This window comes from Paroedura picta, chromosome 11 (genome assembly GCF_049243985.1).
Source record: "Paroedura picta isolate Pp20150507F chromosome 11, Ppicta_v3.0, whole genome shotgun sequence".
Classification (NCBI taxonomy): Eukaryota; Metazoa; Chordata; class Lepidosauria; order Squamata; family Gekkonidae; genus Paroedura; species Paroedura picta.
In genome coordinates, this window is record NC_135379.1 from 46,506,368 (window position 1) to 46,518,459 (window position 12,092).

The 12,092-nt window shown below is 40.7% G+C and overlaps 1 protein-coding gene across 20 annotated transcripts in view; it reads left to right on the forward strand.

The window, feature by feature from the left end:
* LRRFIP2 (LRR binding FLII interacting protein 2) overlaps positions 1–12,092 on the forward strand; it is a 72,488-nt gene that overhangs the window by 41,282 nt on the left and 19,114 nt on the right. For 11 of the 20 annotated variants that reach the window (XM_077303917.1, XM_077303919.1, XM_077303910.1 and 8 more), the window contains 6 exons: positions 1,385–1,432; positions 1,526–1,579; positions 3,592–3,660; positions 6,540–6,653; positions 9,359–9,403; positions 10,136–10,243. In XM_077303917.1, coding sequence (XP_077160032.1) covers positions 1,385–1,432; positions 1,526–1,579; positions 3,592–3,660; positions 6,540–6,653; positions 9,359–9,403; positions 10,136–10,243 — 438 coding nt within the window. The remainder of the gene's footprint in view (positions 1–1,384; positions 1,433–1,525; positions 1,580–3,591; positions 3,661–6,539; positions 6,654–9,358; positions 9,404–10,135; positions 10,244–12,092) is intronic. The other 9 variants (XM_077303923.1, XM_077303926.1, XM_077303924.1 and 6 more) reach the window with 1 other exon arrangement.

The following is a 12,092-nucleotide window of genomic DNA, read 5'->3' on the forward strand; positions in this document are numbered from 1 at the left end:
AAAAGCTTCCTAAGATAATCATGACTCTTTGATCAAAACCTGGAAGGTTAGACCTTGGTAAATGGCTCTGTAGGCTCCAGTTGTATTGATTTCTTCTTTTCAAAAGCAGTTACTTAAACATAGGAAGGTTCATAAGCTTTTAGAATGTCATATTTTTTGCAAATGTATCCATCCTTATAGAAAAAAATGCCCTTCCCTTGTTGAAACTAGTAGGAAAAAAGAGCAAGGAAAATTCACAATTGCAGTTATTGATTTGATTATACTTACATACTGCCCTCCCATGCAGCTCAGGGTGGTTTACATGAAACGGAGACCACAACATATACATAACTTGTAACTTACAACGTTTCTAACATTTGATGGGCATTTAAACTTTACAATTCTACATCTGCAATAATTGGGAGTATTCTTTGGGAGTATTTCCGGGTGTCACTCTGTGTTTCTACTGAGTACAGTTTTGGTGGAGGGAGGATCTCCTGGGTCTCTAATTGGTGGTGTTTTCATTGGCCCTGACAAAAGGCTTGGTGGAAGAGCTCCATTTTGCAGCCCCTGCAGAATTGTTTTATCTTGGGCAGAGCCCTGATCATTTCTGTGCGCTCATTCCAAATGGGGGCCAGGACTGGAAAACCCTTGGCTTCAGTTGAGGCCAAATGAGCTTCCCTGGGGCCGGGGATCACCAGTTTGTTAGTATTTGTGAAGCAAAGCATTCTCTGGGGGATGTAGGCAGAGAGGTGGTTTCTTAAGTACTCAAGGCCCTGACTGCATATGGCCTTTCAAACCTTTAACATTGCTGCTCTCTTTGTGACAGGAACTTTATATCATGGTTATCCATAAAAATGTGAAAGTTTCCAGTATATATGGTCAAGAAAATACCTTGTTACTGCTTGAGAGCTTAGTTTGTGTGTCTATGTGCAAATCACAGACCCGCTAAGCAAAAACCATTTGTATTTTCTACAGTATCTTGAGATGTTCAGCAAAAAGAATTGTAGGGGTCCATTAAGTGCTTTAATAGAATTTGTTAGATTAAGTGTATTGTCTGTGACTGAAAACTAAATTGCATGAAAAAATAAGTTTATATTTCATTTGCTGCTTGGTTGTTTATGCATAATATATATCATTAAAACATAAATGTTTGGATGTTTTTATGTTGTCAGATTTTGATATAGTAAGATTTTTTGAAGATACATTTGACAGACAAACCACCCTGTTCAATGTTGTAGGCTTACACTATGAGTTTTTGCTTGGCTAAAATACAGCTTTTATGCATAAATACTTGCATTTTGAAAAAGGTGCTGTTCAGTTGCATAGTAGGAGACTGCTCAAAGGGCACACAGATATGACCTTCATTTTCCAAAAGTACTGTACATGTTTTTTTGTTCTCTAGGCGTCATTGTGTGGTGATGGACTGCATAGTTCACATAGCTATTATACTGTAAGTTTACAGGGTTTTTTTTCTGGAGTTTATAAAATCTTTTGTTTTTATGTTAGTAGCTTTAAAATCAAACACTTCCGCTTTTGGTTTTAGCCTTCTGAATACAGTTATTCTTCAAGAACAAGTTCAGCACGAAGTAGTCCAGTGGTGAGAGGCTTCTGTTTGTTTGCATGTCTTGAGGTTTCCCTCCTGTGACTACTATTCTTCTATTTTATTTATTTGCATTAATTTTGCTACTGAGGAATATATGGGTTGTAGACAACTGAGAATTACAAGTGATTAAACTTGAACAAAAACTGTAAGTTGCATGTTGTTCTGGAGATTTGTGAACATTTGACTTCCACAAAAACCCCTCTGTAAGAAATACTGTAACCATAATTAAAGTAATAGACATAAAATCTCTGGTGAAATTAACATGGGAATTGGAAAAAACCTAGTGTGTAAGTAAGTGTAAAACATATCACCACCTTTGTTTTACCTGTGTTGTACTGGTACTTGAGTCACTTTAAAAGGTAAAGGTAAAGGTTTCCCCTGTGCAAGCACCGAGTCATGTCTGACCCTTGGGGTGACGCCCTCTAGCGTTTTCATGGCAGACTCAATACGGGGTGGTTTGCCAGTGCCTTCCCCAGTCATTACCGTTTACCCCCCAGCAAGCTGGGTACTCATTTTACCGACCTTGGAAGGATGGAAGGCTGAGTCAACCTTGAGCCGGCTGCTGGGATTGAACTCCCAACCTCATGGGCAAAGCTTTCAGACGGCTGCCTTACCACTCTGCGCCACAAGAGGCTCTTTACTAAGGGTCATTTTACTAAGGGATTTACTAAGGGATTTATAGGAGGTAGGAAAAGGGTGCTTTAACTTCTCCTTTCTATACAAACTGTCTTAAGAACTGGGGTTGATAGCATTTTGGGTTACTGTTCATCATAGGCTCAAGGAGCCATGATATTTCCTTTGCATGCATATATTTTCTATGCATGAAAAAACCACCATAAATTGTAACTTTTCACTCATTTCCCCTTACTGGACAGCTATGGGGAATGTAAAGCTTCTGTGTGCCCCCTTGCACCTGTTTACCCATCCTGAACCAATTTTTTAACCAACTGGATTAGGATAGATGAAACACATGGAGTCCTGTTGTTTCCTTCTTAAAGAGCAGCATGCTTCATTATGCTTTATGGTGATATGTGCAGTTGCCTATGCTATCTGATATCTTATTCTTATGTACAAGTGAACCACCAGGAATTCCTTTCAGACTGCTCTGCAGGCCTTCTGAAGTGTTGGATTGTACTTGACCTCCAGCATTCACAAATTTTAACTGCAGTATTCTGGACATTATATTAGAAAGGAAAAGTTATTTTTACTTTTAAAGTGAACATCTAAATTAGCTGAAACTCGACATACCCAAGAGGAAAAAGAAAGGACCCACCCTTGGAGTCAAAGCAAAACTTGCCCATAATTTCTATACTGCATTATTGATAGGGATCTTGCATGGGCTACGTCAGTGGTCCCCAACCCCCGGCCTGGGGATGGGTACCGGTCTGGGGATCAGTTGGTACCAGGCCACGGCTCTTCCTTGTCCCCCTCCCCGGCTGCTGCCTCGGAGGCTGCCCTGCCACTCTGCTGCCAGCTCACCTGTGGTGCTTTCCAGTGGCCACCATGGGTGGGGCTCCCCCTTGGTGTGGCACTGTGCTGCTACTGCTGGTAGCACCCCCCAGCAGTTGGCGGAAAGTCAGGGGCACCGGCAGGAAAGCAAGTGGAGCATGGGCTCAGGCGGCGGCGACATCCCTTGGCAAAAGACTACCCCCGCCCCCGGGCCTCAGTAAAATTGCCAAGCGTTGACTGGTCCCTGGTGATAAAAAGGTTGGGGACCATTGGGCTACGTTATAACTATGTGAATTACAAAGAGAGATACTGCTTCCCCAGTCTTCATCCTATAAAATTGTTTCCCTGCATACCTTGTACCCATTGGAATCAGGAACATTTTGTTAAGCAATAGTGTAATCTTGGGGTGTCATGAAGATAGCATTTCTCAGCATATTGAGTTGGTTTTATATATTGTAATACACACATGTGTTACTAATATTATATACAAATCCATTTGATCCAGTCAAAAGCTTATCTAATTGAAACTTAGTTAATTACCTGTCTTTGAATCTTAGTTTACAGATGATGAAGCAGGGAGCACTGTATCATCAGATCGTGCCATGCAAGGGCGGAGGGATAGTGTGGTGAGCCGGGTTGCACAATATGTATTATGTGTTTGCTATGCTCTAATAGTATCAGCTTATAGCATGTGGAATACTGGAGTCCTGATTGCAAGATTAATAAAATGATTGCCACTGATCACATTGTGTGTACATATTAAGTATTTTAATTTTATTGCATAAAATGGAGTTGCATGGCACTTGTGTCTCACAGCTGAGAAGTATGTGTTACTCTGGCACCCTCTTGTAAAAAGTCCATCCATCATAATGAAAGCTGTTTCACTACTAGTAAAAAAAGTATGTGTAAAGACAGAGATAACATTTCTTGTAGTGATTATATAAATGTTAATAAATTATTGTATTTATTCAAATGCAAAACTGTTCCCTCCCCCCAGGTATGCAAGCAAAAAAGCAAGGGTGCCATGTTACATTCACTTACAAGTTAAAATTACATTCAGTAATAATTTAAAAATTCTGCGTGACTATTCCCAGGCTTTTGGGGTGGAGCAGGGAGGCACAGGTGCAGTGAGGATGCCCTCAGCAAGCTGGGTTGGGATTTAATTTCCATGGCAAAAAGCAACATCTCCTCCTTGTCTTTATTGAGTTTGCAAAGTTAAATAGCATTTAACTCCCACTGCATCTCAGGTAGGCCAGAGCACTCTCAGGTATGCAGTCTTGTTCAAAACATATTACCTATTCAGTCGCAGTTCATGGCTGCTTCCCAACTTTGCTGCACCACCATTTTAAGTACCTGGTCCATTAATTGCCCTCATCTTTTTTCTCTGACCCTCCAATCTTCCAGCTGATGGTCCCAGTATGCCCTCACAGATTCCTCCCCCTCACATACCTGTGGCACATATCAGCCACCTATTCCCAGTCATGAGCGCCCCTGGCCACATTTTTCCTATAGGGTGCCTGCTTATACCAGTCCTAGGCTTCGCCATGTGTCCACCTTTCTTGTTATTGAGGTCTGGTCCCTCAGTCTCTCCCCCCATCCCCCACCCCCCACCCCCATCAGCTCCAATTCCCCCAGGTTGCCACTATTACATTTTTATGAGGGTCATCCTATATTCATGGATTCATGGTTGTCTTTTCAGAAAAATAAGTAAATTTTTGTGACTTTGTAAGTGAACTTAGAATTTCCTGATACTTTCAATATCTAACTTATTCTACTATTCCTACTTACCTGCGGGACCGCTTGGTTGCTTATGCACCCCGCTGGGCTCTCCGCTCTGCGGGTATGAATCTACTGACTGTCCCGAGCTCCCGGGAGGTTCGCCTGGCCTCGACCAGGGCCAGGGCCTTTTTGGTCCTGGCCCCAACCTGGTGGAATGAGCTCCCGAAGGAGCTAAAGGCCCTGTTGGAACTACCATCTTTCCGCAGGGCCTATAAGACGGAGCTCTTCCGCCAGGTGTATGGTTGAGGCCAGGGCAGAGCCTGGGTTCCATCCAAGATCCCTAATCCATTGGCCAGTTTTTCTCTCCTCTCTCTCTTACGGAACTAATGTCTGACCTCTCTCTGAGCAAGCAGGGAGAGTTACAGAATAGAATGCCATCTTTTTATTGTAATAATCTTTTTTGGCGAACGGCGGTATATAAATCCAACAATAAATAAATAAACAAATAAATAAACAAACAAATATTCTGTTACTAAAACACATACATTTATAGACTTTAATTTTCTTGTGTTTATAATTACAAAATTATCATGGTGTCATGGCTGTGTTTCAGTAAGTCTGGTAACTGCGAGAACGTTTTGCTTCTTTGTGATCATATAAGAAATGGTAGGGAAAATGTTGTGAAGAGTGCATGTCGCCACAGCATGGACTACCTTGTTTCATTCCATTATTATTATTGATTGATTGATTTCCGTACTGCTCTCCCAGCGAACCAGCTCAGAGTAATATACAACATATAAACATAACATTAAAACATACAATAAAATAGGTTTAGCTAAAATTAAATTGTGCAAACTTTATCAGCATCAACCAGACAGCCATTCTAGCGTTCTGCTCTTAGAACTACGTTACAGTCTGGAGGTGGCTTCGATGGGGGGTGGGAGAGCAGTAGATCTGATTCACTGGCCACAACCAAAAGCCTGGCAGAAGAGCACTGTTTTACACGCCCTGAAGAACTGTGCTAGTTCCATCAGGGCCTGGATGTGTTCTGGGAGCTCATTCCACCAGGTAGGGACCAGAATAGAAAATGGCCAGGTTGAGGCCAGATGTATTTCCTTGGGGCTAGGGATCACCAGCTGGTTGGTTGAATAATGGATAGTTCTTCAGGGGGTATAGGTAGAAAGTCTCTCAGACTCGGACTGTGAATTGCCTTATGGGTAAGTACCTGACCATAAACTTGATCCAAAATTCAACGAGAAACCAGTGCAACTGTCAGAGCACAAGCCAGATATGGGACCTCCTAGATGTTCCTGTGAGGACTCTGGCAGCTGTGTTCTGGATTAGTTGCAGGTTCTGGAGGTAGGCCGATTTAGAGCGAGTTACAGAAGTCCAGTCTTGAGGTGACTGTTGCATGGATAATTGTGGCTATGTTCTGGGGCCAGGGAGGTAGTTGGTGAAGATGGTAAAACATTAGTCTTGCTACTTTTGTGACTTGTACCTCCATAGAGAGGGAAGCATCGAAAATCACACCCAGATTTCTAGCTGAGTGTGCAACTAACATCTACAGCCAACCTATTTGTGGCTTTATAATTTTTGTCTTTTCTCCTTTGCGACTTTTGTTCTATTCTAGGATATACTTGTGATTTTCCAGTTTTCCACAGTGTATCCATAATTTTCATTTCAGATGTAACTGTTTCTGGTTACAAATATTCTGATTTTTAATTGAAATGTTTTATTCAATCCATTTTTCCTCCCCTCCCTCCATCTGTTGTCTTTGTCATTGAAGTCAACTGACTTTTCAGATCATAGTGAGACTGCAGCTGATTATTTCAGCCGTTCAAATCGTAGGGGAAGCATTGTTTCTGACTTGGATGATGTCAGCATTCCAGACTTGAACAGTGTGAGTGTGATTAGCATTGTGCTGATGTCATCGCTGTTTTAATAATGGTTATCTACTTTGTCTTTGGGGAGTTTTGCCGTCATTGTGCTAATATTTGGCTTTAGCAGCAAACATGATTTGGTACTATTTGTCACTATCAGTGCAATTACAGGAGTTACTTATTCAAAATACAGTATCCAACTTACATGAAGTATTCCCTCTGAGCTGTGTGCAAAGGTGGCCGCTCATTAACACTGGAAGCCCTGCTCAGCAGCAATCTGGAGCTACACAGGGTCTTGCACTACTCAATGCCCATTTTTAAATTGCAGCATTTATATTCTGCTCAGTAGGTGAACTGCTCTGCTCAGTAGGGGGTGCATAAAATCCTGCACATGCTTATTTATGGATAAACATGCATAGGATCAGAATGTAAGTATTCTATGGAACCTAAAAAAGAATGGACAGCTTATAATCACACCTTGTTTCTAAAATAGATATAGAGTAAATGAATACAGAAGGTGGACAATAATCCCTCAGCAATGTGTAACTGTGGAATGATGTACTCAAGGTGTGGTTGTCTGTATAAGAATAGAAATTTCAGAAGGACACGCGGCTGCTGTTTTTTTAAAGTTGTGACATGTTGATGGCTAGTTTGTTAGTATTTACTACAGAATTATTAGATCTTGGATCATTTCAAGTGATTACTTTTTCTGTGTGAATAAATTTTTCTCAAGGGAAGACTTGTGTCTTGTTTGGTGGCACACCAGAACAGCTGGTTGGCCACTGTGTGAAACAGTATGCTGGAGTAAATGAACCACTTGTCTAATCCAGAAGAGCTGTATTTAAACTTGTATGACAGTCTGTTCCCCCATCTGGAGTTCTGAAGGGAGGTAGGGTTATGCTTACCATAGTGAAACTAAATTAATCTTGGACATGGTGAAAAATACTTCATGTGGGGGTATAGACATAATACTCTTGCTACCGTCATTGTGCACTTATTTCATGGTTTCAAGTCCTGATTAATTGTGAATTCTAGTTAGCATTCACGGTGAGGAGGACAGTGCTGTAGTCCTCAGTCAGATTGGCACAGTCAGTTCATCTGTGACTAGAGATGTAAAATTTCCAGGCATCTCAGAGAGTGTGGATGGACATTTTCTATCAGACAAATTATAGGTATACCCAATAATTTGCAAACTGCTGCCCCTTGTGCTCCCACAGTACATGTATCTTTAATTTTTGTCCTTTGAGAGGCAGAAAAGGTAAAAGTAGAAAGGAGAAAACAAAGAATATAGAACAAAAGGTGTATTATTTGGACAAACTCTCATAGAATCTCAATAGGTAGGGGTGCCTGCATTTTTTATATTAAGCTAGTGCTTTAATGTATTAGTAAATAAATTATGTCATATTAATTGCTCCCCAAATTATATTTTAGCAAAAAAACTTGAATATATTTTGTCTGTACGATAGCGTTCCCAAAACTGAGAAAGCCCACGTACTTTTTCATGCTATACATTTTAAATGGGGGAAAATCACCTTCAGAAGCATTTTACTCATTCTTAAAGGAGGGGGAAATCACTCAAATGTTTTAGTTTTTCTGTAAAAAATAATGAAAATTACCATTGGAAAAAATAGTCATTTTCTATGTCCCCCATGCCCTTGTATCTTTAAGGTACAAGACAAAGAAAGCAAGAACTCTTGCTGTCCACACCCAATTTTTGAGTCATAAGTGTGCTGGGTCACATTTCTTTAAAAAATGTTCTCAAGAATGGAGTAATATGGTCTAAGGGGCCCAGATCAGATTCACTTAGATGATGCCAAGAGACTTCTGCTTAAAATATTAACTGCTCCCCTAAAAACAAATGTGAGCAGGACAGTCTGATTCATGCTTATAATATAATTATAGATTGTTCATCAGCAGTGGCCTGGTATCTGCTTTGCCAAAGCACAACTCTTAATTGTAACCAGGATCTAAGATGGCCCATGCTCATTTGTGAGTTCCTGATTTTTCGTTTCCATCTGCTGGCATCCTTTCGTGCCTTCTGAAATACCACGCAACAGGCTTCTCAGTCCTCAGGGGTGATGTCTTGGGGAACGTGGGAGCTACTCTTGGAAGGTGAAGCCCAAAAAGCCCCTATGCATGCCTGGCCACCTCTGTCCTGGTCCAGATGTGCATAATGTATGCAAGGTAACTTGCAAACTTAAGCTGTGAATTTTTTCAGTTGTTTTGGGTTGTTTTACAATAAGTGTAAAGCACTATTTGAGCCAGATTATTCATTAAGAAGCAGGATAACTTGCCTTCCTGAATTGTAACTGCAAGTGTTGAAAATGAAATGGTACCCAAGAAACAACTGCCATTTGAATCTCAGCTCCTTCGTTTATTACACTGATGTAATATTCCATGGATTTGGTAAATATATGCCTGGTCATAACGTTGATAAAAGGCTGTCCTTAAAAAACATAATCATGATTTAAGGGTTTGACAGTGGTTTGTAGGACTGGTAGCCCATATGTATAGGGCTGTTAGCTTTTCTGCAGTGTTGACTTTAAAGCAAGTTCTCTGGTCATGTATGGAGAAAAGAAGAGAGGAGAATCTTCTGTTTAAGATGTCTGCATTTTAATGCTGATCTGGCTTTGCATTCTCTCAGATTAAGAAGCAGCTCAGTATCCAGATTTGTAATGAAGATAAATATTTAATATTTAATATACAAACTTTTCTTCTTTTTCAGCAAGATGACAAGTGTGACAAGCAGTATTCTGACTTCTATGTAAGGGTGAGTTTTTAAACAGATTGAGTCCTTTTTGTTACTGGTAATTTTAAAGTATTGGACAAATGGCAATATGAAAAATAACAATGAGATATCTGCAGAAGCATAGCAGGGCTTCACTTAATTGTCTGCCAGCAGCACTCCCCAGCCCCATCTATGTTCAGTGCTTTAGTTTTCCTAAAACACATGTAGCAGGGGATTGTGGATAACAAATGTAGGAACCAGCTAATCAGTCAATTGTTTCCCATTTCCATTGTGGAGAAAGAGACTAGGCCTGTAGAACAACAGGGGAAGTAGGCTTCACTGATATCTAGTGATGTCATCAGCCATCTGAACTTCTAGGAAAGGCCATGTAAGTCTTGGGGAGTTCTTGCTTAACCCAAGGGTTCACCAGAATCCTTGTTTGGTACAGAACGATGGATGTTAACTGGAGTGAGCCATGGGGATCATATTACTCCAATCTTGATCCATTTGCACTGGCTCCCAATTTGTTTCTGGGAACAATTCAAGTGAGTGGTTCTGATAATTAATTTCCTATATGGTTTGAGACCAGTATACTTGAAGGACTGCCAACTTACCTTATGAACCTATTTGATAAAAAACGTCATTTTTGGAAACCCTGCTTCTGAGATAATTTTTGTCAAATAAGATATTAAAGCATACAGAAAATTAGATAATTTTTGTCAAATAAGGTATTAAAGCATGCAGGAACTTTAACATAATGTACCTTTTTTCCAGCCATCATCTCGTAATTCAGCAACTCCTTTGAGTGGAAATTCATCTAGACGAGGAAGTGGGGATACTGGCAGTTTGGTAGATCCTGATACCTCATTAAATGAATTGCGGGTGAGTAAGCTTTGGTTGCCTAAAGAGTTACTTTCTTGTAGTCTTTGAGAAGCAAAATAGGCTTGAAATATAACTGAAGACTCATTTGGTGTTCAGAATCACTTGCTTCAGATGTCCGTATGATAAATGAGAAGAACAAACCTGTTTTGCTAAAATCATCTCCACTGTCATGTTACCCTCTTGACTATCTTCAGCAAGTGAGTAATTTGTGGTTGTATATGTATACTCCTTTCCCCTTCACTTTCTATTCCTAAGATTTTGGGGTCCCTTTTCTGTAGCCAGCTGCCACTGAGGGTGTTCTAGCCCCCAGTTCCCCTTAAGTTCCCTGGGGCTCGGGGGGGGGGCAGTAAGCACATGATGGTGTAGGGACAAACCTCCTCTCCCTCATCCAGAGCTGCCTATCTAGCATGGCTAGTTTCCTGTATTTTTGAATGAGTGTCTAGGTGCATAAGTTAGTGCTAAGTGAATCAGTAGCTACCAAGCTTCCTTAAAGGTTAAAAATGCTTTTATAACTATAGACAAAATGTATTAATCAGATGAAACTGCTCCATCATGCCTAGGATTATGACCTAAGTGCAAGCTTTCTCAGCCAGGATTTAATGAAACCTTGGGGTTTCTTGATGGCCCTGGAAGGGTTTCCTGAATGGGTGGAAGTTAATTTTATTTATATAAATTGCTAAACATTTATTGGATGATGTGACCATATATGGTCATGTCAATCCCTCCTCTCAAAATGGCCAGTGATGGGCCTGGAGAGGGTGGGAAGGGGGGGCTGGTGGGTTTGTACACAGCTCTGCTTCCCAACCATATTCTGTATGATTGCGCCACTTCTGGGGTTTCTTGAAGCCTTGAAGAATGTTTCAGGGATTGTTCAACAGTAAAAAATTTGAGAAAGCTGCCTTAGTGTAACATCTGAACAATAGCTGGCCTCTAGGCAAGGAGCCAGCAGCAGGCAAAGCAGACTTTTTGTAGTTTTAGAAATGTGTTTACATTTTAATACCTAAAACTTTTATATTTAAATTGTGTTAATTTTAAATTGTGTATTCTATATGATGTAATCCGACTTCTGGGAAGGGCAGACTAGCAACATAAAAATAAATATGGACCCATATATCACCAGGTCCTTTTGTCAACCCAGCTTAAAATTAAAAAGCATTTGTAAGTGGAGTGAGTTCCTCCCACTCCTTCTCTCCATGCAATCAGGCTTAAGGCTGTGGCCAAAAGAGCCATATTGTTAAAGGAAAGAAAGGAGACTATCTAAGCCAAACAGAGATAAATGGGAATTAATTAGAGCACAGCTAGAAGTGCTGCAAAGTAAGATTAGCAAGATACTCTCTTTTTGGTGACCATTAGTTTACATCCACAGTTCTCCTCTGAGAAATGGGCTTACTGTAGCGTAACATAACAGACATGGGCATCAGGCTTTCTTCTCCCTTTCCTCTCCCTTGGTGCACATTGCCAAACCAAGTTGATCATTTTGACTCTTTGCATCCATCTTGGATTTGGCTGAGTTCTTCCTGCAAGTCCCAGTTGACCAATCACCTGTTGTGATGAGGAAGTTTTATGTAGCCCTCCATCTTGTACTGCAGACTTATAGCCATATAGCCACTTGGAGCTATCCTGAGTCTTCCCAGTTTCAAAGGGTCATTTTGTCTCCCTGATCTTAGAGAAAAATTGTCTCTCACTCCATGAACACGATTTGTCAGGCATCTGTTGTCCTATTCCTTCACAGCCACTGTGACTGCTTTTCTTCAAGAGTAAAATTAATTTTTAGATTTGTAAGGGCTCTTTTGGAATAATGTGTCCAGTTGTGGATACTGTATCCCCCCCGAAACACATTGCAGAGCTG